The 22,352-nt window shown below is 44.2% G+C and overlaps 1 protein-coding gene across 2 annotated transcripts in view; it reads left to right on the plus strand.

Annotated features, from left to right (window-relative positions):
- WLS (Wnt ligand secretion mediator) overlaps positions 1-22,352 on the plus strand; it is a 97,526-nt gene that overhangs the window by 59,634 nt on the left and 15,540 nt on the right. For both annotated transcript variants that reach the window (XM_025871819.2, XM_025871818.2), the window contains 8 exons: positions 5,166-5,290; positions 10,586-10,747; positions 11,749-11,885; positions 14,997-15,165; positions 16,216-16,313; positions 16,672-16,735; positions 18,697-18,840; positions 20,077-20,160. In XM_025871819.2, the coding sequence (XP_025727604.1) occupies positions 5,166-5,290; positions 10,586-10,747; positions 11,749-11,885; positions 14,997-15,165; positions 16,216-16,313; positions 16,672-16,735; positions 18,697-18,840; positions 20,077-20,160 (983 nt within the window). The remainder of the gene's footprint in view (positions 1-5,165; positions 5,291-10,585; positions 10,748-11,748; positions 11,886-14,996; positions 15,166-16,215; positions 16,314-16,671; positions 16,736-18,696; positions 18,841-20,076; positions 20,161-22,352) is intronic.

Below are 22,352 nucleotides of genomic sequence, written 5' to 3' on the forward strand. Positions count from 1 at the left end.
GTCTGCACCTAGAGAACCCTGAAGTGCAGATTTCTCATGTCAGAGCACCACCTCTGTAACAGGATGGAAGTAGTCAGTGTAAAGAACCACAGTATCTTTCCGCATCTCCTTTCGCAGGATTCTAAATGCATTTTCCACCCAACCAAAATGTGTCTCCAAAGTCATTTGAGAAATGTGAAGCTTGGACAGCCCACAGGATAGTAAAGCTGCTGGTTTGGGATAGGTGTAGAAAACTGTGTGTTCCAAATCTATAAATGCCCTATATTGATACCTTACCACTTTACCCCATGGAACTGGTAAAACAAGGGCACTTGGCCTTCCTGCCATTCTCCCAGGTAGTGCAAATTGGGTTTTTCACTTTCATTATCTCTGGGGGTGGTGGGGGGGAGGGCAGTATTGCCTACGCAGTATCCCGGGAGTCATGAAACCGGTGTTTTATTACATGCAACATAGTCATTAAAGCTGAACTTTATTTCCGAGTCCATTGGAGGCAGAAGGGAAAAGGATTCAGGTGGCTGACTTCACAGCTTTGCTGGGTTCCTCTGCCCAATGCTTTCCTGTTTCTGAGTTTTGTGTTCCAGGTCTGGATAGGGATTCAGAGTGGGAAGTTCCATGTTCTTGAAACCTGGTATTTATTTGGAATTAAAGGTAGGCATAAGACTTTCACTTCCCCTAATAAAATGATAAAAACAGTAGCTAGTCCTTCATGCTTTCTGCAGTGTTCTAAGCAGTTTTTCATGTGGTAACTAACTTAATGGTCACAGAATCCTAGGAGGCAAGTCCTATTCCAACAGGGTAAGGAGCCTGAGCATCCATCCCCAGCGAGGGGTCGGGGGGTTGGCGGTGCAGTGATATCACAAAGTCCAGTGAGGGAAGGCGAGAGAGGGTCACTTGAACCTGCCATTCTCCCTGTGGTTTCTGTTTTTTAAGTACACCATGAAAGACAGTAAAAAGGCATAGGACTACAGTTCATGAAGCTCTAGAAGTTTGATTCTGATGTTTCTAGAGGTGGGGCTTTCCGAGTCTTGACTTCTCTACCTCAGGAAGGATGACACCTGCCCCAGACTGCACAGGAAGTAAGTGATGTGTGCGGATTAGGTGGAACATGGGATACAGTTCGTGAACAATAATAGAAAGCTTTAGGAAGAACTTTACTTGATGGTGAAATGGAAAGAGAAGAATGGTGATGTGGAGGCTGTATGAAGTGTCCCCTTCACAGTATGACTCAAGTCACCTGATACTTTAGTAGATGACCTGCACAGAGAGTTTGTTTCATTTCGTTTTAGCCTAGTTTTTGTTTTTAGTGAATTAATTACTGACATTTAGAAATTGAGAGAGGTTTAAAACAATCCGCATTTCTGTCTTCTCTTGACAAGAGCAGAAGGTCTGGTGAGACTGCCCAGTTCTGCCTCATGGTGGCTGTGGTGTGACATTATGCCACGTCATACTTCTCCAGTTTTCTGAAATGATGCTGTGTAGATTTCAGCAGCCCTTTACCTCAAAGCTTAGGAGAGAATTCCAGACACACTACAAGCCACGCGCATGGCCTGGGAGGAGCGCCACATATTTCTCTCCTGCAGGAAGCTGCGAAGGGTGTTGGGTTAGAGTTGAGTGGCCTGTTGCACACTGTGCTTGATTCAGTGTGGGGCCTGAGCCTGAGATCGAGAGTTGCATGCTCTACCTTCTGAGCCAGCTAGCTGCCCCCTGTTAAGTTTCTTTTGAAAGTCTGCTGTTTTCTACCAACAAAGGTAGTAGAGAGGAGTGGGGTTCTGGGGTGATGCAGACCCAGGTTTAAGTCCCAGCCCTGCCATTTACTAACCTCTTCCCCACTGGATGGGTGTGAGGCCTGAAGGACTGGGTGTCTGCACAGAGCATACATATTCATTTTTTGTGATTAGTTTGATGGGCTGTTTTCATCACAAGGTAGCCAGTCTTCTTTGAGCAATGTAAAAAAGATGATTGTCTTTTAAGGCAATTTCAAAATAGTTGTCTCCCTCCTGTTACCAACAACAATATGACCTCAGGCGAATTACTTAATATCTGAGGACCTCAGCTCACTCACTAATCAAAAGGAAATATCTGTGCCCACTTCATAGAGTTTGTTGGGAACATTAAGTGAGGTAATTTAAATGAAAGCACGGAAGTCATAGGGGCTAAATACAGAGTAATCATACATGAAAGCAGTGTTTAAAATTCATTTGCTTTTAATGGCATATTTTAAAACAGTTTTTCCTTTAGGGATTCCCAACAGATGGGAATAACTCTTAAAGCTGGGTGCAGGCCAGGAGGTGAGTCCGCCTGGCCTTCCCTCTCTCTGAGGCACCTGTTCTGAATGAGGCTCATCCCTAATGTTTGTGGGGCCCAGGGCAAGAGTGCCTATGAAAGCATAGCTGTCATATGTCTAGATACTTAAAAGTGATAAATTGGGCCAACAAAAATGTTAAGCCAAATTAGTTCTATTATTTGATTGTAACAAATTTACCTTCATAATGAAGTGGAAAGCCAGGTTTGAATTTAGGATTCTTGGACTCCTTGGAATTCTGAGCCAAAATGGGACTGACCAAGGAGTATGGGCCCCCGAACACCTTTGCTCTCTACCCCTGGCTCCATCCCCTACAAAAAGGAGCTTTGAGTGCTATGTTGTGGACACCCCAACCTCTATGCTCAATATCTGGCTATATCATACTAACAGTAGCCTTTGACTACTTCTGAGCCCAGGAGTGCATAAGTGGTTGTGTAGTTGACGTTGGGAGGCCAGATCTGGGGAAGACCCTCGGCCCTTCAAGGCCATGGAAGATAGGTGTGAGTTCTTGGAGCATATTCTAAAAGTAGGGGTAAGGGTTAGGCTCTGGTTGGCCATGTCCCTTGCACTTGAGGGTTTCTCTTCCTGTGAGGAAGGTAGCTGGAAGAGGGCCAGACAGCAGAGTCCTTTAAAATGTGGACCCCAGATTAAGGGCCCCTCCTGCCGATGTCCAGGGTCAATGCTGCTCTGAATTCTGGGGCTCCAAGGACTGATAACTTCTTTTACAGCTTTTCAGATTTGTACTCTTGAGGCCTGTGGTTCTGGAAGTGTTCTTTCCACATAGCTGAAAGTCCCAATTTCTAATGCCAGTGTTAGAAATGAAAAGGATGTAGCTTGGTGTCTAATATTAGAGCTTCGGCTGGTTCATTCTGTTGACCACTGAGGCTGTCAAGTGAGGAGCAGCTCTAGTCAGCTTGGGCCCCAACCAAGAGGACATACAAACTCAAAGCCTTGCTTCTGTGGAGCTGAGTGTCCCACAGTTTCTTATGTGTACACTCGTCTTTTCCTTGTTTTCAGCCCTGAATCTCTGCACTGCCTGGTGTCAAGTCCAGAGTCTCCCCTCAAACTGTGCAGAGGTGGGAAGAGATAGAAGAGCCAGAGGTCCAATGACTTTTGTGTACAGACTTCAACCCAGTTACCCTGTTATCAGCACCAAGCCTCACTGGCGTTTTCTGCATTCTGTAACATGGGTGTTTTCAGATTTTGAGTGCCTTGGATGTCTGTTGGACATAATGGTTCACTTTTCCAGAATGTCTGTTCTGTAGCAATTTAGGCTGTGCCCCTTTCTGTGGCTGTCAGGAAGCCCTACCTCATCTATTTTTCATTTCTAAAAAAAATTGTTGCATTCTCTGGTCTGCTCATGTCATTACCATTTTTTCCCCTTGTGATTTAATGTCCTTTGTTTTTCTTTACTGTTGTTTCTGTGGTATTTCAGGAGGGAGAGGAGGAAAAGAGGAATGGCCAGTTCACTGTGTGTGAGGATTTAAATAGTCCCAATAAATAGCGGGGCTCCGATGTTCATTGAGGGTTTCATCTAAATCCAGGTGGCCTCAAGTTCCTCCTTTCTTGCATTCTTTCTTTCTCTTTCTGGATTTCAGACAACTTGGGGTTCACATTGTCAAACTGGCTTCAGGTCACACTGGGCCAGTGGATAGAAAGCCCTACTTTTCCAGACAGCAGTTATTAACTGTTCCCCATGTGACCTGTTATGTGCTCAGGTTCCAGAGCTTAGAATTGAGCCCCATCTCCTAACCCCAGTGAGAGCTGGCTCTGCAGTCATTTTGGAAATGTGATCTGTGCTTTTTTTTTGCCCCATTAAGACTCTTCTGTTCTTGAACTTGCTCGGCACAGTATAAAACAGACAAAATGGATAGATGTGATTTTCATTAATCTAATCTTAATGACTTCTGTGGTGAGTTAAACCCACTTATGGTCCTTACTGATATGGAAATACATGTGAATATTCATTTGCACAATTACATGTTCATTATTAGATCCTTATCTGTGTATGTCTTTTTTTTTTTAAGATTTTATTTATTTATTTGACAGAGAGAGACACAGCGAGAGAGGGAACACAAGCAGGGGGAGTGGGAGAGGGAGAAGCGGGCTTCCCGTGGAGCAGGGAGCCCGGTGTAGGGCTCGATCCCACGACCCTGGGATCATGACCTAGCCGAAGGCAGATGCTTAATGACTGAGCCACCCAGGCGCCCCTGTGTATAAATCTTTAACTTTGGAAAAACCCTTCATCTTTTACATTAACTTTCCCCAGAATTTGCAGATGGGTCTTGAGTTTTTGAGAAGTAACAGATCCCATATTTGGGGAGGAATTTTAAGAAGGATGCCTTGAGACTAGAGTATGTTCAGAAGACAGGTAGTTAAATCATGTCTCTGAGGGGTGGTTGGAAAATTGTTATCAGAGAGGAAAGAAGACACAGGCAGATGAAGTATGGGTTTCAGGTACGTAAGGCACTTTTGTGGAAAAAGGATCTCACATTCCATGGGACTCTTATGGGCAGACCTAGGACCAGTGTTGCAAGTCTCAGGAAGGTAAGTGCTGACCATGAGTCACAGTCTGACCATCTGAGCTGCTTCAGAGACAGTGAGACCCCTGTCTCTGGAGGAGTTTAAGTGGAAGCTCTTTGACTCCTTGCAGAGTGGTAATGGAAGGGACTGAGCATCTAACTTCGACATTCACCCTATGACTTCTTAAGTTCTCAGATTTGGAGACTTGGATTTGGAGTTTCTTAGGAACTAATATGTTTCTTTTGTTGGTTTCCATGGCAGAGCCTATGAGAATTTTTGAGCTGTTATCAAAATACATTCCCAGTTGCCATTTTGGAATTGTGCATCCTGTCTCTTGCAGGAGAAAATGCAGAAGTTTCCATGGATGTTTCCCTGGCTTACCGTGATGATATGTTTGCTGAATGGACTGAAATGGCCCATGAGCGAGTGCCCCGGAAACTCAAATGTACCTTCACATCCCCCAAGGTAGGATGCCTTGATGTCTAAGTTGATAGGGTTTTTATTTGGGTTCCAGGTACGTGAGATTTACTTTACAGTTCATAGATACATTTCTTATTCTCAGTATGCATGACCCACAAAGGTTAGTCATCATCCTTTGTCTTAATAGAGAAAAGGGCAATGCAGAGATTTTATGTCCCTGCACAGGAAGGAAGAACGTCTGTTTGAAGTGATGTAGATGTTTCTCGGAAATACCTCCATAAAAATAAACTCTTCGTTCTCTGCTTAAGCGCTGAGAGTGTCTGAACAACGTTGCTAAGTTATTTTGAGGTGTGAGAATCTGTTCATATTGGATCAATGCTTGTATCTGCTTCTCTGTTTCTTAGGCATCTCTTTGTTGCCAGAGTTAATGTGCAGGTACAAAGACTAAAAATCCCAGTGAACACCACACACAAAAAGAGGTCCTGAGGGAGGAACTCTAATTTCATTTGAGACCTGGGTCTTCCAGCCCATTTTTAAGGCTCTCCCTTCTCTGGTTCTTCCAGAAAGACTCATTCAGCTGCCCATGGGTGGGAGGTTACTCTCCTGCATTGAAAATAGGGAGATGTTTTCTTTTTGGCAATTTTATGATTCCTCATAAATAAAAATGCAAAGATGGACTCAGTGGCCCTCAGAGCATAATAAGATTCGATGGTATAAGGACCGGGTCACAATTAGCCAGGGGCCCTTTTCAGGCAAGTGTTGTCCTCGCACACATGCCTTCCCGAGATGCTGACTCCCCTACCTTACTTAGCCCCCAGTTGTGAAAGTTTCTGTGAAGATGAAATGGAGCCATAGTTACTGTTACTCATGCTTACCCACCTCCATGTGTTGACATGGAGCGCCCTCAGAGAGGTGATCTCTGATGTCCCTTCAGGTACAGAAATGGTCTCATTTTTTGTGTGTGAAGTACACTGAAGCACATTCTTGATTATGCCATTTGTCACTTGGTATTGTCAGGTCCGTTCCTTTTAAAGGATTTGGACAGCTTTGTAGTACCTGCTGCATTGATCAGTTTAGTTCCTCTTCTTGCATTGGCGTTCCCTGGCCTCACTTTTCCCTCTCACTGCAAAGTTGGGGTTCCCTGTGGAATGGTAGGTGTGGCACATCGAAGCTACTGAGTACCGTGCCCCAGCTGTCCATGCTACCCCGAAGAGGAGTAAGATGGGGAGGGGCAGGTTCACAGTGTTAACATTAGGTAAAAGTGTGGATTTGGAGCAAAACACACTTGGCTCCAGTTCTAGGCTGTATCACTTACTTATTATATGACCTTTGGCAAATGTAGTTAATCTGTCCCAGCTTCATTTGCCTATCTGCAAAATGGAATAATAATACCTGCCTTGGGATTCTTTATAAGGATTGGATGAGATAATGAACATCAGCAGGGTGACTTTATTATTCAATACCCACTCCGGGATGTGTTTGAGAATGAAAGGGGATGTTAACCAGGTGGGCCACTAGGACTCTTGTGGGCAAGCCATACACCCTATACATAGGACCTGCTGGGGCACCTGGTATTTATTAACTCTCCCTTCCCCAGTTTCCTAGGGGAAAGTGTGGTCTGAGGACCAACAGCACTGGCATCACCTGGGAGCTTGTAGGAAATGTAAATCTCCAGGTCACACCCAAAACCTTCTGAATCAAAATCTCAAGGCATAGGACCAAGGAATCTGTGTTTTAATAGGATTTCAGCTCCTTAATTCGATAAAATTTAAAGATTTATTTATTTATCTTAGAGAGAGAGAGTGTGTGCCAGCACGCGCACTCGAGCTGGGGGAGGGGCAGAGGGAGAGAGAATCTCAAGCCGACTCCCTACTGAGCACGGAGCTGGATGCAGGCTCCATCTCACAACCCTGAGATCACGACTTGAGCTGAAATCAAGAGTCAGACCCTCAACTGACTGAGCCACCCAGGTGCCCCAAGTTCGATAAAATTTAAAAGTCATTGCCTTAGATCCTCCGCTGGCTGCCAATTATAGCACCATCCCCCAAAAAAGTCATCTGGAATTGTTTGGGGTAGGTACTTGGGGGGTAATCTGCAGGGGAAAATGAATGGTGGAGAGAAACTGGAGGGAGCAGGAGAGGAATATCTGATGTTTTCAGATCTTTGCATGCAATGGGGGAAATTAATTAAAACCTTTCTACCTGTCACTGCAAGTTGATGCATCTTTGAGAAGTGAGACTGGTTGGATATCTAAGTTAAAGGATATAAAGACTTGGGATATGGAATTTCATCCTCGGAAAAGGGAAAAGTCATTTCTCACCTTATGCACTTGGAGGGCTTTGAGAAGCAGAGTGAGGGGGAGGTCATTAAGAAGTCTGCAACTGCTTCTTAATGATGGCTGCTTAATTATCTTTAGGATGTGTTGATCCCTTTCAAGAAAGATATTAAACCTTGAAAAGTGTGAAGGAAATGAATCATCAAATCTCTGCTTTTTGATTGCAGTGAAATTTAGTCTTGAGTCTGAAGATTAAATGAGAAATTGCTTTAAAGCTTTTTAGTCCCTGGTGGATTGTGAAGTCGGGGGTGGGGGGGGGGGGGGAGGCAAGTTGCCACCTGCTGTAATTTGTCCTAATTAGCCAGTCTCGTGGTGGGGGTGGGGGGGGGCTGGGGGGGATGGGGGAAAGGAAAGAGGGGGGGAGTGTCTTTCTTCCTAAGTGCCCTAAATACTGGCAGAACCGTCTTGCATAAGGAAGAGTTCCCAACAGGATACAGTGAATTTGTCTCCAAGACAGGTAGACCAGGCCATGATCCCAGAATCTGATGTGTCTAATTTGTTCAACTTTGGTAAATTTGTCTCATGGAGTGGTAGTGTTACCCTCTCTGTTAGTACAGGGAAGTAGAGGACACCCAGAGAACCATGATGGGGAATTAGAACGAACCGCAGAGATCTTGTTTTGCTTAGAAGTCGAGTGAGGCTGAATGAGGTGGATGATGTTTCCCCCAGCAGGGGGCCAGGTCTGGGCTAGATTCTAAGTCTCCTGGCATGGAGTCTGGTGCCTTCCTTACCACAGCACCGTGCCTGCAATTAGGCATGTCTGAGGCAACATCACTCTTTTCTCCCTGCTGTACTCGAGGGTCCTCTTCCCCATCAGAGTTGGAGGCTGGACGTGGAAGACCCATATCCTCAACCCAATACTCCTATTACTTTGGGACCTTGGGTGAGAAACACAATCAAGTCAGTGACATTAGACTAAGTAAGTTTTATTCCCTTCCCTCCCAAAATCTCAATTTGTAGAAATAAAACAAGACCCTCAATGGAAACATATCAGAAAATCTTTTTCATGCTGTTACCACAGAGGGTAATCCGCTTCCTCAATGCAGCTTAATCTGAAACCAAATTAGAGACTCCAATGTATTGTCAGTAGTTCCTGTAAAGCCCCAGTACTCATCCTGATTTGTAAGTGTAAAAGAAAGGAGCAGAGGGGAGAGAAAGAATCTGTAGAGGAAGACTCATCCAGTCCGCAGCTGAAGTTTGGGAAAGAAGTAGGAAGCTTTCTCCACAAGAATTTTTTTTTTTTTTTTTTTTGACAGAGACAGCGAGAGCGGGAACACAAGCAGGGGGAGTGGGAGAAGGAGAAGCAGGCTTCCCGCGGAGCAGGGAGCCCGATGTGGGGCTCGATCTCAGGACCGTGGGATCATGACCTGAGCCGAAGGCAGACGCTTAACGACTGAGCCACCCAGGCGCCCCTCTACACGAGAATTTTTAAAATCTCTTAAGCCAAGTGTAGTCAACTAATAGTTCTGAAAGAGCCCCTCAAACCTTAGAAGATGAAAAACCATCATGATTGATTAGTAATGTTTGCTGTGAGTGAGGAAGGGAAGAATGGAAGTGTAAAATCCAGATATTAGCCTGCTCTACCTTTACTTTTGTCTCTGTCTCTATACAGAATTCTGTTTATTGCACTCTTAAGTTCTGACTGTCCAATAAAGAACTCCCCAAGATCACAAAAGGGTCAGAGACCCTTCATACACAGGTGCAGACTCCTTGTTATCTTCCTTCCGATTTCTCCACTGGACTTTTTACTCTGAAGATAGAAAAAAATTTATGTTGGTCCTGAGAATATAGGCTTAGGAAGAGCAAATTAGGTCTTCCCTTCCTTGATCAAGAGGTGTACACCCAGCAAATAGTGAAGCTGACATATAAACCCTACATTGATGGCAGACACTCATCTCTTTTATAGGAAAAAGTCCCTGGCTGCTAAAGCTCATGCCTCTTTGTGCCCATATTTACTCCCCTACCCTGACCTCTTGGCAGGAACACATAGCCAGGAGTCCTGGTGAGGCAGAGCAGAATTGAGTTTTTAAAAGCAACCTGTACCCCCTACTCTTTAATCTCCCACAACCATGCTCGGGGCAGTAGCTCTTCAAACCTTGGCAAGAAGTCCAAGAGGTGTTCTAGATGTTGGGCTAAATTTGGTTTAAGTACAATTTCTGCTCCCTTCTGCCATCTTACCTCTTGGGCAGTTACGAAGAAAATCCCAAGTGGGCATCTCTAATAAACTAATCTCACATTACCTTTTATCTCTTCTATCTTCCCCAAATTCTAAGTGGTCCTTGATATCTTTTTCTGTTAAATCAGTAAAAAGAAGATATTTTCACCTTTTTGTACCTTCCTTCAGGCCAAAACCATGAAAATAACTAGCCATCATTTAAGAGTGTGATGAACGTCAAAGGGCTTCCTCCTGAACATTTAGAAGTTGGCCGGTCCGTATAGCCTTGGAGGGCTCCAGGGATGTGCTGCAAATAAAAAGCCCTTGTAGTCCTGGGAGACCAGCTTAGTCTCATGTGAGGCTTAATGAGGACTGAAGAATTGAGCAAGTGTTAAGGGATATATGAGATTTCTGTTTTTTATCTAAAATTTCTGGTTCTTGGGGCGCCTGGGTGGCTCAGTAGGTTGAGCATCTGCCTTCAGCTCAGGTCATGGTCCCAGGGTCCTGGGATCGAGCTCCCCATTGGGCTCCCTGCTCAGTGGGGAGCCTGCTTCCCCCTCTCCCTCTGCTGTTCCCCCTGCTTGTGCTCTTTCTCTATGTCAAATAAATAAATCTTAAAAAAATAAAATTTCTGGTTCTACCTCACATGTGGCTAGGTTTTTTTTGGGTGGGGGCAGTGAGGAGCAGCCAATGGACGTCATGCCTCCAGTGCACCCTGTTATCTGTAGCCCTAAGGTATCCCTTTAAGCATTAGCTTTTTAGCACTGGTGATATGAGGCAAGGGTGAGACAGTTCAGACATAGTCTATTGGAAATAGTGATTCTGCCTCAAACTTCTGCTCTTCTTCCAGACCCCAGAGTATGAGGGCCGTTACTATGAATGCGATGTCCTTCCTTTCATGGAAATCGGGTCTGTAGCTCATAAGTACTACCTTCTGAACATCCGGCTGCCTGTGAATGAAAAGAAGAAAATCAACGTTGGGATTGGGGAAATAAAGGATATTCAGTTGGTGGTAAGTGAATCTAATGGATCCAGGCAGCATGGGACAGTAGAACACGGGCTCAGAACACTGGTCTGTGGGCATGTGTATTGTCAGGGAACTCCCTCTCACTCTGGGTGTTTCTGTGTGTCAGTTACTTAACCTGAGAAATAGAAATAACATGCCCATGATGGCTGACAGCTTAAATGGAAAGTAATGCAATTATTATACCCATTTAAGATTTTATTATAATGGTCATGATTGCATAAATAACACCAAGATAAAAGTAATTTTTTTTTTACATGTCTCACCTTGCAAGCACAAATGTTAAAGGGAGTAGTGGTGTTTTAGGTTCTTTCCATTTGATTTGTTTAATAGGCAAAAATTAGAACATGGAAAAGAGGTTGGTTTTTTTTTATCTTTAAAAAGTCACATATGAAGTACAAATTTATTGTAGAAAATTAGGAAGCACAAGTAAACATATAGAACATAAAAATGACCTGTAATATTTAGAGAAACAATCATTGTTGAGGTTTTGATATATCTCCTTACATATTTTTTCTATATAGATACATACATCCTTTCCAAAAAAAGATCCTACTCAACTGCCTTCTTCCTTACCTTTTTCATTTAATAGTATATCGTGACTATAATATAAATATACTTTGCAGTGCTGCTTAGCATTCCACTATATAGATTTACCTTAACACATTTTACCAATCCCAACATTTTTAGCATCTTAAAATATCTCAATTTTTCAATAAAAAACCCTAGAGAAAAACCTTTGATCATGTTCTTAATGATTCCTGTTTATAGAGTGGGTCCATTTTTTTGGCCTTTTATCTAGATTTCTACAGTGCCTGAGGAGGGGCTAAGGAGAACACGAAGAGAGTATATGCTATGAGTGTTAAAGCTCTTGATCTTGAAAGTTCAGCAGAAAAGATCTGCTTTCACCTCTCCTGAAAATGCATTTGCTGATAGAAAATTACACTAAGATCTATTCACCTTCAAAATTATGATTGGTCTCTATCTAGGGAATCCATCAAAATGGAGGCTTCACCAAGGTGTGGTTTGCCATGAAGACCTTCCTTACACCCAGCATCTTCATCATTATGGTGTGGTATTGGAGGAGGATCACTATGATGTCCCGACCCCCAGTGCTTCTAGAAAAGTAAGAGCTGATTTCAGAGCACTCAAGGAACACTGGCATCGCAGATCTGCCTGCCATGGTCCTGGTTTTGCTGGGGTCTAGTTCAAGTGGTCAGTGTGTTACTTGGGCTGGTGATTGGACCATGAATCATCCTGGACTCTTTTTTTCTCCTTCAGCTTTCACATGCAAATTATTATTAAATCCTAGGGATTAAACCTCTCTCACATTTCTGGCTCTCTGTTCTGTCTTTGCTCTTCATTCCATAGTCTGGGTCGAATACTTCTTTCTGTCACAGTGAACAAACTGCCTTGCTCCCAGGCCCAACCCTCTCACCTCCAGAAGGACAATACTATCACAGATACATCCCCTTTCTGTCCCACATTACTGACTTTTTCTTTCTGCTGGATTATTCTCATTAATATACAAACACACTGTACCATTTCTCATTCTTGGACAAAACTCTTACTTTTCCTACTTCCCCCTGAAACCATCCCACCATTTTTCTACTCCTCTTTACAACAAACCTCCTCAAAAACCTTATCTATATATCTTCTCCATCTGTTCTTTCTTGAGCCCATCCCACCCCTCATTAAAACTGCTCTTGGGGTGCGTGGGTGGCTCAGTCGTTTAGCATCTGCCTTCGGCTCAGGTCATGATCCCAGGGTCCTGGGATCGAGCTCTGCATCGGGCTCCCTGCTCAGCAGGCAGCCTGCTTCTCCCTCTCCCACTCCCCCTGCTTGTGTTCCCTCTCTCGCTGTCTCTCTGTCAAATAAGTAAATAAAATCTTCCAAAAAAAAAAAAAAACTGCTCTTGACAGGATCACCAGTGACCTTCACACCCCAAATCCAGTGGTCAGTTCTCAGTTTCTAGACTCATCACCAGCATTCGACATAAATGGTCACTTCCTTGTTCTTCACAGAGCCTCCTCCACTCCCCTCCTTTGCTGACCATCACTCTGTTTCCAGTGCTGTTTCCAACCATCTCTCCAACCTCTTAAACTTTGGAGCCAGTGCTTCGTCTGTAGACCTTTTCTCTTCATTAGCTATGCTTATTCCTGAAGTGATGTCATCTAGTCTCGTGGTCTTAAAAATCATCATGCTCTGATGACTCTTAATTCATATCCTCAACTTCAGCCCCTCCCAGCCCTAAACCCAAGAATTCCAGCTGTTTAACATCTTCACTTGCACAGAAGTGTAACACATACAAAGGACATTTTATTTCCTCCCTCTTCAAACTTGCTCCTCTCCCAGGCATCCCCATCATAGGAAATGGCAGCTCTATCCTTTCAACTGCTCAGGTTAGAGAAGTAGGAGTCACCCTTTACTTCTCTCTTTTTTTCACACCCCTCATCCAACCCACCAGGGAATCTCACCATATCCATTGCTACCCTCTAATCCAACTCCCCATCATTTCTCATTTCTTACCTGGATTATTGCAAATAGCCTCTCCACTGTTTTTGCTTCCACTCTTTTCCTTCCTACAGTCTATTCTCAGAGCAGCCAGTGTTCCCCTTCAAGTGTAAATCAGATCTTGTCACTCCTCTGCTCAAAACTCTTGGCTTTTCATTTCCTTTGCCCTGGCCTCTAAAAAGCCTTTGATGACCTGGACCCTTGCCACTTCTGGTTTCATCTCCTTTCCCGCTACCACCTTGATGCTGCTCAGACATGCCTGGTATGCTCTCACCTCAGGGCCTTTGCACTTGCTGTTCTCTTCATCTGAAATGCTCTACCCTAGATAGCTCTGTGGCTCAATTTCTCATTTCCTTCAGGCCTAGGCATAATGTCTCTTATCTTAGAGTCTTTTTCCTACCCATCTTATGTAAAGTAATACCCCTTCTCTCTCCATTCTTTTACCTTGTTTTATTTTTCTTTATATATTCTCTATTTATTTGTTACCTTTCTTCGCAGACCCTTCCTCTCACCCCTTCTAAATGCAAGCATCATTAGAGCAGGATCCTTGCCTACTTTGTTTACTACTGTATCTCAGCATCTAGAATAGTGACTGGCACATAGTAGGAGCTCAATAAATATGAATTTGTTGAATGAATGATGTCACTGCATTGTTTAAACTTCTTATTGGAGCCTCAGTGTTTTCAAGATAAGTTCTCTGATGGCGAGTTTCTTCATGAACTCAGCCTTTTTTACTTCTCTGGTGTCATGTCCTGTGGCATTTCCCCATGTCCTGTCATTTCCTCCGTGTGCGGATCCCCAAATGATTCAGGCTGTTCCAGGCTTCTGTGCCTCCACTCAGCCTTTTCCCTCTGCTAGCAATGCCCTTCCACCTCCCCAATTGTGACTCACAACTCCTCTCCATTTCTGTCTCCGTCAAGGTTAGAAGTCCCTGGGGCAGCCTGTGCACACTTCTGTCATATCTCTTGTCACGCTTTATTTGGCTCAGCCACCAAATCTATCTCCATGAGTAGAAGAGTACCACCTCGCTTGGTTATCTATGGCCCTAACAAAATGCCTGGCATGTGATCCGTGCTTAATTAACACTGGTATTTCATAGGTATGATTGAAAGTATGAGTAAATCAGTGACAAAATGAATGATATTTGATAGAGCCGTAGCAATTAATTGGGCAGTAGGGAAAAAGCAAAAGGAAAACTAAACAAGCAGCTAAAAGAAGTTGTATTTCTTGTTGTTTGGAGTAATTTCTTATTGAAACAAACATGCTTATCCAATTCATAGTTGTCCAGGAGGATATCATCATCACAATAATAATCATGAGCATTCTTAATGATCAGCTTGATGATTACCTGAATAGGTAAAAGAGGATAGTTATGTTCAGTGAGGTCTGTTTAAGAAGGTAAAGGAAGGGAAAAACATTGGAGGAAGCTCCTAATCTGATGTGGTACCAAAATAAAGTGCAGGGCACTAAGGAGGTTAGCTTCAATTATATAGAAAGGTTAATGTAGGCTTCCTTCATCCCGCAGTGGTGCCAACAACACAAAGCATTTTGCGTCTGGGTGTAGAAACTCACTATGAGAGCTAAGAAACTGATCATATGGCTTCAGTCTCAATAGGTAACATCTCAACTCCCCAAACTGGGTTGTTCCTTTGTTTTGTTTTGTTTTGGAAAATCTGCCTCCCAGATGAATAAAGTGGTTTTCCTGCTATTTTCTCATGATCAGAGTCATCTTTGCCCTTGGGATTTCCATGACTTTTATCAATATCCCAGTGGAGTGGTTTTCCATTGGATTTGACTGGACCTGGATGCTACTCTTCGGCGACATCCGGCAAGGCATCTTTTACGCGATGCTCCTCTCCTTCTGGATCATCTTCTGTGGCGAGCACATGATGGTAAGAGCCTTCTGAGGGAGGAAGGGACGGGGGTGAGACAAGGTCAACTAGTGGCTGCAAGACTGAGCTCTGGAGTCAGAACGCCGGTTCAAATTCTGACTCCCCCACTTGTTACCTAGCCACGTGGCCTCCGGCAAGGGACTGCCCCAGAATCTCCGGTTTCTCATCTGTAACATGGATTTTAAAGGCCCGGTGTATAGGGTTTTCGTGAGATTTAAGCGAGATAATGTGAGTATTTCACAGAACGTAAACACGCAAATGTCAGTGATTATCACTGTTTCTTCTGCTTTGGCTTCAGCTCTGCTTGTCCACAGGACCAAGGTAACACCCAGAGAATGTGGGTCTGGCTCTTTCCAGCTGGCAGTTTGTCCAGGTGGCCTGGTAACCCCTGTTACCCTGAAATACTGACCTCCCTGGTCTCAGTTTGCACAGACATCAAATCCTATTTCAGGAGGGATTGAAGATACCATGGCTAAAAATAAGAATGGTGCAGTCCTCGCATTGTGGCTCAGGTGATATGCCAGCTGGAGCTTGGTCCTCCTGTCAGGCAACCAGCTTCGTAGGAGTGGACTGCTTTCAAACTCCACTAGGGTTTGATCCTTGCTTCTGAAGTCTTGCAGCCCTTCCAGGAGAGCAGTGAGAGGAGAGAGAGGTGTTTGCTGATGGCTGGGGTGCTGTCTCTTGACATATTTTAATGCCTTTAAGTCTTTATTTTGTCCTCTGGGGATCCACCCGCCTGACAGACACACACGATAAACCACTTAATTTAATTCGGAATGAGTTATTTTGCAAACCACAGAACTTCCACTGCCCTTTCTTTGTGTTCCCATAGCATCCTGTTCTTATGGCTATGAGAGCCCTTATGGAGGGACTGATAAAAAATGAGCTCCTCTGGAACGGAGATTTTGGTTTTCCTCATTCTCATATGCCTATAGTCTAGCAGGATGCTTGGTATACAACAGGTGGTCAGCAGGATTGTTAGAATGACTGACTTACCTGTAGAATTGCTTTGCTCTCCCCGATGTCATTTCTCATTTCCATTTCCCTCAGGATCAGCACGAGCGGAATCACATAGCAGGGTACTGGAAGCAAGTCGGACCAATTGCTGTTGGCTCTTTCTGTCTCTTCATATTTGACATGTGTGAGAGGTGAGCAGGTGCCTGTGGGATCCTGGGCTGAAATGTGCATCCCCATGTCCACCCCAGCTCCTCGGGAGGAGGATTCAAAAAGAGGAATGGTGTTCAGGAGCCTGTGGGTTGGAAGCATTGGACATGGTCACATCCGCAGATAAGGACTGGGCTGAAATCAAAGGCAAAGCTCTTTCTAGATGGAAAATATTTGTGCTGGTCCTATCCCTCAAACTCTGTTTCTCTTTAAGTCTGTGAACTTTTCTTAGTCTATACACAGCCCCCGCCCTTCTGGCTGAGAAGCAGAGGATGTGTAAAAAGGAAAGTCCCCCTTTGCCTCTGTATTAATTGTGTCTTTCCATCTCGTTTTTCTTTGTAGAGGGGTACAACTCACGAATCCCTTCTACAGTATCTGGACTACAGATGTCGGGACAGAGCTGGCCGTATCCTTCCTTGATGAGTTCAGGGTTTCATTTCTTCCCACAGCCGCCGGGTTCCCCCAGATCATTTTCTAAGTCCTGCTAATATTCTCCATGTGTGCTCAGCCAGAGCTTTGATCCTCAGACCAGTGATCATGGCACAATTAAGGCAAGTAATCAGAAGAATTAATGCTTGCTTTTAAGCCCGGTGAGAGCAGGCAAAATGAGGAAGGTGCAGCATATCCCCATGGCAGAGGGCTCAGAGTTGCTCGTCTTACCACAGCCTGTCCAAATGACCTATGATACACTTATTTACCGCAGACTCAAGCATGACTAGCTTTTCCCTGGAGCCACGGAGGTTCATCTCTGGGCCCCTGTGGGAGAGCCTGTTTCTGAAGTCCTCCGTGTGTGAGACTTCTTACAGTGACCTTGGGGTACCAGCGTACCACGCTGCTGCTATTCATTTCTGAGACCATGTGGAGATAAGGCTAAGGTGATTAGTTCCAGAGGAGTTGCGGAGGCTTCTGGTTGGTTGGCATAAACTCTGACTCATCTTCATGAAACAGAAGTGACAGTCTTCTCTTATCCCCTTCAGGAGGCTGGATTTAAATATTTTATCTTCCTGAATAGTATGTTAAGTGCTTTGGGAGAAAAAGACTCTCCTCTGTTGTAGTGGGGAGAAAGGCTGGAGTTGTATTATATCTTGATGGATAATACCTTGTCATGTGCTGGTAAATAGGCTTTGTCTGGCCATGATGTTTGTGTGGGCTTCTTAGTATCACAAAAATTTGGTGAGCAAACTGATTCAGTAGTATCATTACCTTAATAAAGATGAGAGAGTTGAGCTCTCCCCTACTCCCATCCTTCCTCCCGAAAATGTGAGCTGCACAACAATGGGGAGTCCTTACAACGTTAAGTCTACTTCAGCCCTTTCATTGTCCATATATGATGAAGGTCCAGGGAGGCAAATAAAATGTCAGGGCCTGTAGCAAAAAAAAAAGAGCTATATTCCCTTCATTCTGGTGTGCTGTCGGCATTCGGAAAGAAGGAGAAACTGCATTGAATATATTATTTAATGGAATATACACACTGATTTCACGCTTGTTAAAATATTTTAAAATATGTAGCTTGGGGTAGAGTTGTAGCAGAAAGGACTTAGATTCAGGTCACCTGTCTCCCAAGCCAGCTCAGTGTTCCCCAAGCCTTGGTGGTTCTCAGGTTGAGCTTCCAGGATGGGTCTTAGAGTTGCCCTGATCAGTTTCAAAGTATATACTGCTCCCACCCTCATCTCCCACCTTGGCCATCTGTCCTTCTGCTCTCTCATTTGATAAGATTTTTCTTGTGGTGACAGAAAATTGCAAGCAGAACTTCATCCCTGGTTTTACTTCAAGGACTTCCATCCCATGCCCAGCATCCCTTGAAGCTGCTGCTCCCAGCCCCGTCATCACCTCCTGATTCCACGATGTCTCAGTCTCCTTCTAAAAATCCAAGGACTAGCCCACTGGTTCTCAACCACGATTATACTTGGTTTCCTTGCTCTTGGAAAATCTGATTCCATAGATCTGCCGTGGAACCTGGGCTGTATTGTAACTCTTCTGGTGATTTTAATGCAGCGTTTTACCTGACCAGTCATTTGCAACCAATACCCAGTATTTTAGTGCTTTTCAAATGGATTGTGCATACCAATCTCCTGGGAATCTTGCTATGACCCGGATTCTGATCCAGTAGGTCTCGGGCGGGCCCTGGAGTCTGCATTTCTAATAAGCGAGCCTCCATTCCTCTTCTCACTTGCCTTAGAAAACAACTTGGAACACTCCACTCTGTTGTACTTTTGTGTCTGAAAATCTCTATCGCTGGCATTAGAATGCCAGGTTTTAATATTTTATCCCCCTGTTTGGAGACCACGGGTGTCCTTGCCAAGAGAGCGGAGGAGAAGTGTTTGTGTCGTCAGCGAGCCTGCCCTTTCCTTTACTGGAAACCGTCAGATGGCCTTCATCATTGTGGCTGGTATCTGCCTCTGCCTCTACTTCCTGTTTCTGTGCTTCATGGTGTTTCAGGTGTTTCGGAACATCAGTGGGAAGCAGTCCAGCCTGCCGGCCATGAGCAAAGTCCGGCGGCTGCACTACGAGGTGAGCAAACCTCCCGGCTCGCGGGGGACCTGGTGACTCAGGAGCTCCTGCTTGGTGTGTAAACACACACCACACACCTACACCTGGAGATGAGAAGCCTTTATTTCAGATGCATATGGAGGAATTCTCCTGTCACTGAGGATCTCTGGGCAAAATAAGAGGCTAACTCCGACTCTGAGAAGCATCTAGCTGGCTTGTGTCGATCTTAGAGTTTTCTGTGGTCTATATGTCTTTCTGTCCTCAGAAGGGGTGAACTTGTTCAGCAGGTTCTTCAGCTTTGGGATGGAATGTGGGTGATACTAGATGGGAGATTTGATTAGGGTGGAATCAGGGCTTTGGCTGGGGTGAGGCTTTAGGTAAGGTTCCCTTGCTGAGAATCAGCCTGGAGCCTGGGCTTCAGCCCAGGTGATCTGATTTTTTAGACTCAGAGAGGCCACATTTCCCCTAAAATATCCAGCAGGTGATCAAATAGAATTCAGTGATCTTTGTTTATAGATTATGTGCCTCGTTCAAGGGAAAACACTCAACATCCTCTAATCTCTAATGCAAGCAACACATTCTTAATTTTTCAAGGATCCCTTGGACTCATGCCTAAGTGGCTGTTCCTGGAGACATGGGCCTAATTCCTCTTGTGAAAAGAAACAGAAACTGCAGAACTCCAGATTTTTTATATGCAGTGGATCTGCAGCTAAGAGCCCCCAAGTAAGAGGTGTCTTTCCCTGAAACACAGGTTTCCTTAAATCCTGCTCTTGGGAAACCCTGGGCACTTTCTGAAGCTTTGCCTGTCTCTAGAGCTGGAGTGACACATGAGAAAATTCAACCAAATCCACTTCATGTTGATTAATATGCACATTTCTTTTTGTTCACTGGAGCAGAATTTTATTACAACCGCAGAAAACTTGGATTTGGTGACTTTGAACCCTTGCAGAGAAGCATAACCAGCTTAGCAGGGAAATTAGCAGCCTCACAACGTGCTGTGAATATAATTTCCCAGGCTCTGGTATCACTGTTTCATGAGAGATAAGAACATAAGAAACGTTTGGCCCAATACATTTTTCAGTCACCTTCACCTCTGCAGGAGAAATGTTACTATATGAAATTATTTTACTAGTCCCTCTTAGGGATTTTGTTTTATAGTTTTTTTTTTTAATTGGTTTTTTACGGAGTTATATCTTGAGAAAAGGATTGGTGCTAGCCGGGAGAGTGGTAATCTACTCTTTTTCTACTTCCCAATAGGGGCTGATTTTCAGGTTCAAGTTCCTCATGCTGATCACCTTGGCCTGTGCCGCTATGACTGTCATTTTCTTCATTGTTAGCCAGGTGAGTGGACCCTGAACTGCGTCAGGGTGAGAATGTCCCTGGAGGGGTGCCTCCACTCTGCACAGAAAATTCTAGAGAGCTGCTGAGGAAGGAGCAGGGAGGCTGTAATACTAGGCAGCTCCTCAAGCCATGTTTTTTAAGGCACTCTACTCTGGAACTTAACCACCTGGCCAGAGGTGGATGGAATTTTCCCTTTCAGTATAGCCTCGTAGGAGGAAGAAAGTTGCTACATAAATTAAAAGCCTGCAGCCAGATTGAAGGGCACTTATTTCATTTACTTAAGAGAACACATTTTTTAAGCCCTATAGCAAAACACCAACAAGCAAGTATTCGTTTGACTTGATCCTTATCTGGCATTAACTTAGATCCTTTTACAGTCCATCAGCCATTCTTTGTAATAATTATATTGCCACTTAAACATGAAATATAATTCAGAAGTCCCCTTGATAGAATCTTACCTTTCTGCTGGTTATTTCCAAAATTCAAAATGTTGCTCTACTTGAAAACCTCCCTAGTGGTAATAATTTTTAAATGTTGGTAACTGGCTTTGGAAAGTGGAAAGCACTGTTTAAATCTGACAGACGACCTATCTGCCATTCATTTGAGCTCCACAAAAATCCTGTGGGTGTAGGGTGGTTGGGGTTGTTATCTCAGTTGCTAGGATATGAAATCGAATGGCCTTAGAGACATTTCCCATTTGTTCTGTTTTCCAGCTGGGTGGGATAGTGGATGGATTACTTAACAGTTCTAAGATTTAATTTTCCTATCTGTAGAATGCATGTAATAATAGTACTGCCACAAAAGGGGGAGGTAAGGACCACAGGAAGTAATGCCTGCAGAGTGATTTGCAGAGTGCCTGGCACATCGTGGGCAGGAATAGCTGTGCTCTTGTGAAAAACAAAAGGGGTGAATGTTGTGCCAAAGGACATTCAGTAAGTTGGGGACCAGAACCCAGTCCTTTTGACTTTTTTTTTTTTCCAACTGTTCTGTCATCCCTGTATTTGGCCAAAACTGAGAATGTTAGTTGCAGATGGAACCTTAGGACCGGACTTGTCTCACTGTGCTGGCTCGTTTCCCTCTAGTAGTGGGGCTCCTGTGCTTTTTCTGTAGCACAGACACTGTGGGCAATCTGCTGGAGGCTATGGGCGTCTTCATTGAATGTTCTTTTTTTTTAAGATTTTATTTATTTATTTATTTGACAGAAAGAGAGAGAGAGAGCACGAGTAGAGTGGCAGGCAGAGGGAGAGGGAGAAGCAGGCTCTCCGCTGAGCAGGGAGCCGGATGTGGGGCTCGATCCCAAGACCCCAGGATCATGACCTGAGCCAAAGGCAGCCACTTAACGGACTGAGCCACCCAGGCGCCCCTCGTTGAATGTTTTTAAATGAGTAAAATAAAATACTTTGGATTTCAAAGATATCTGCAATTATACATGTTACAGATGTTACAGATATGTATCTATAATTGTAATTGATAGGAAAATGTCATGATTTTATGGGTAACAAAATTACAGGTTGTGCTGGTGCTAATATTAACAGGACTTTGTTTTCTACATTTATAATTGGAAGAAATGGTAACTTTCATTTAGAGACTAGTGAAAATAAAGATATAGTTTTTCTCATCCCAGGCCATGGACCTCTTGAACTTGATTCAAGGACACCCAAGGGTGCCTCTGACCCACGTTAGGGGCCCCTAGAGACATGTGGGCTCTGCCCACTGGGCAGTGTGAGTGTTGCTGTTGAAGGCTGAAATGAGTGTGGAAAACAAATAAAACAAATAATACATATCTGTCTTCGAAAAGTTCTGCTTACCACATCTGCTGTGACCTACACCAGTGCTATGTTTGTATCAGACTGTTTATAAAACCGAGGAAACTTCAGTCATCACTCCAAATGCAGTAACATGTTTCAAATTCTGAATGAGTTTTTTATTCACCCAGCTGAGGCTCAAACAAGGGTGTCTGAGGGCTAACTTATCCTTTGGCTGATTCCTTCATGTGACCCGAGTGTCCAGTCTTCCAGTGCCTCGGTAACGCGCTGGGACACTTCATATGGCCAGTTGGATGAGTCCGAGAGAGCAGGGCACACTGTTTGGAGAAACAGAAGTGTCAAGTAAGCTGGGCTGAGAAATGAAAGGCAGTCTCAAGATACGTTCTCAGGAAGGCAGAGACAAAGGGCACTTTGGGTCTTAACTCG

The sequence above is a fragment of the Callorhinus ursinus genome, unplaced genomic scaffold, assembly GCF_003265705.2.
Source record: "Callorhinus ursinus isolate GAN/ISIS: 27379988/994484 unplaced genomic scaffold, GSC_fseal_2.0 scaffold9, whole genome shotgun sequence".
NCBI lineage: Eukaryota > Metazoa > Chordata > Mammalia > Carnivora > Otariidae > Callorhinus > Callorhinus ursinus.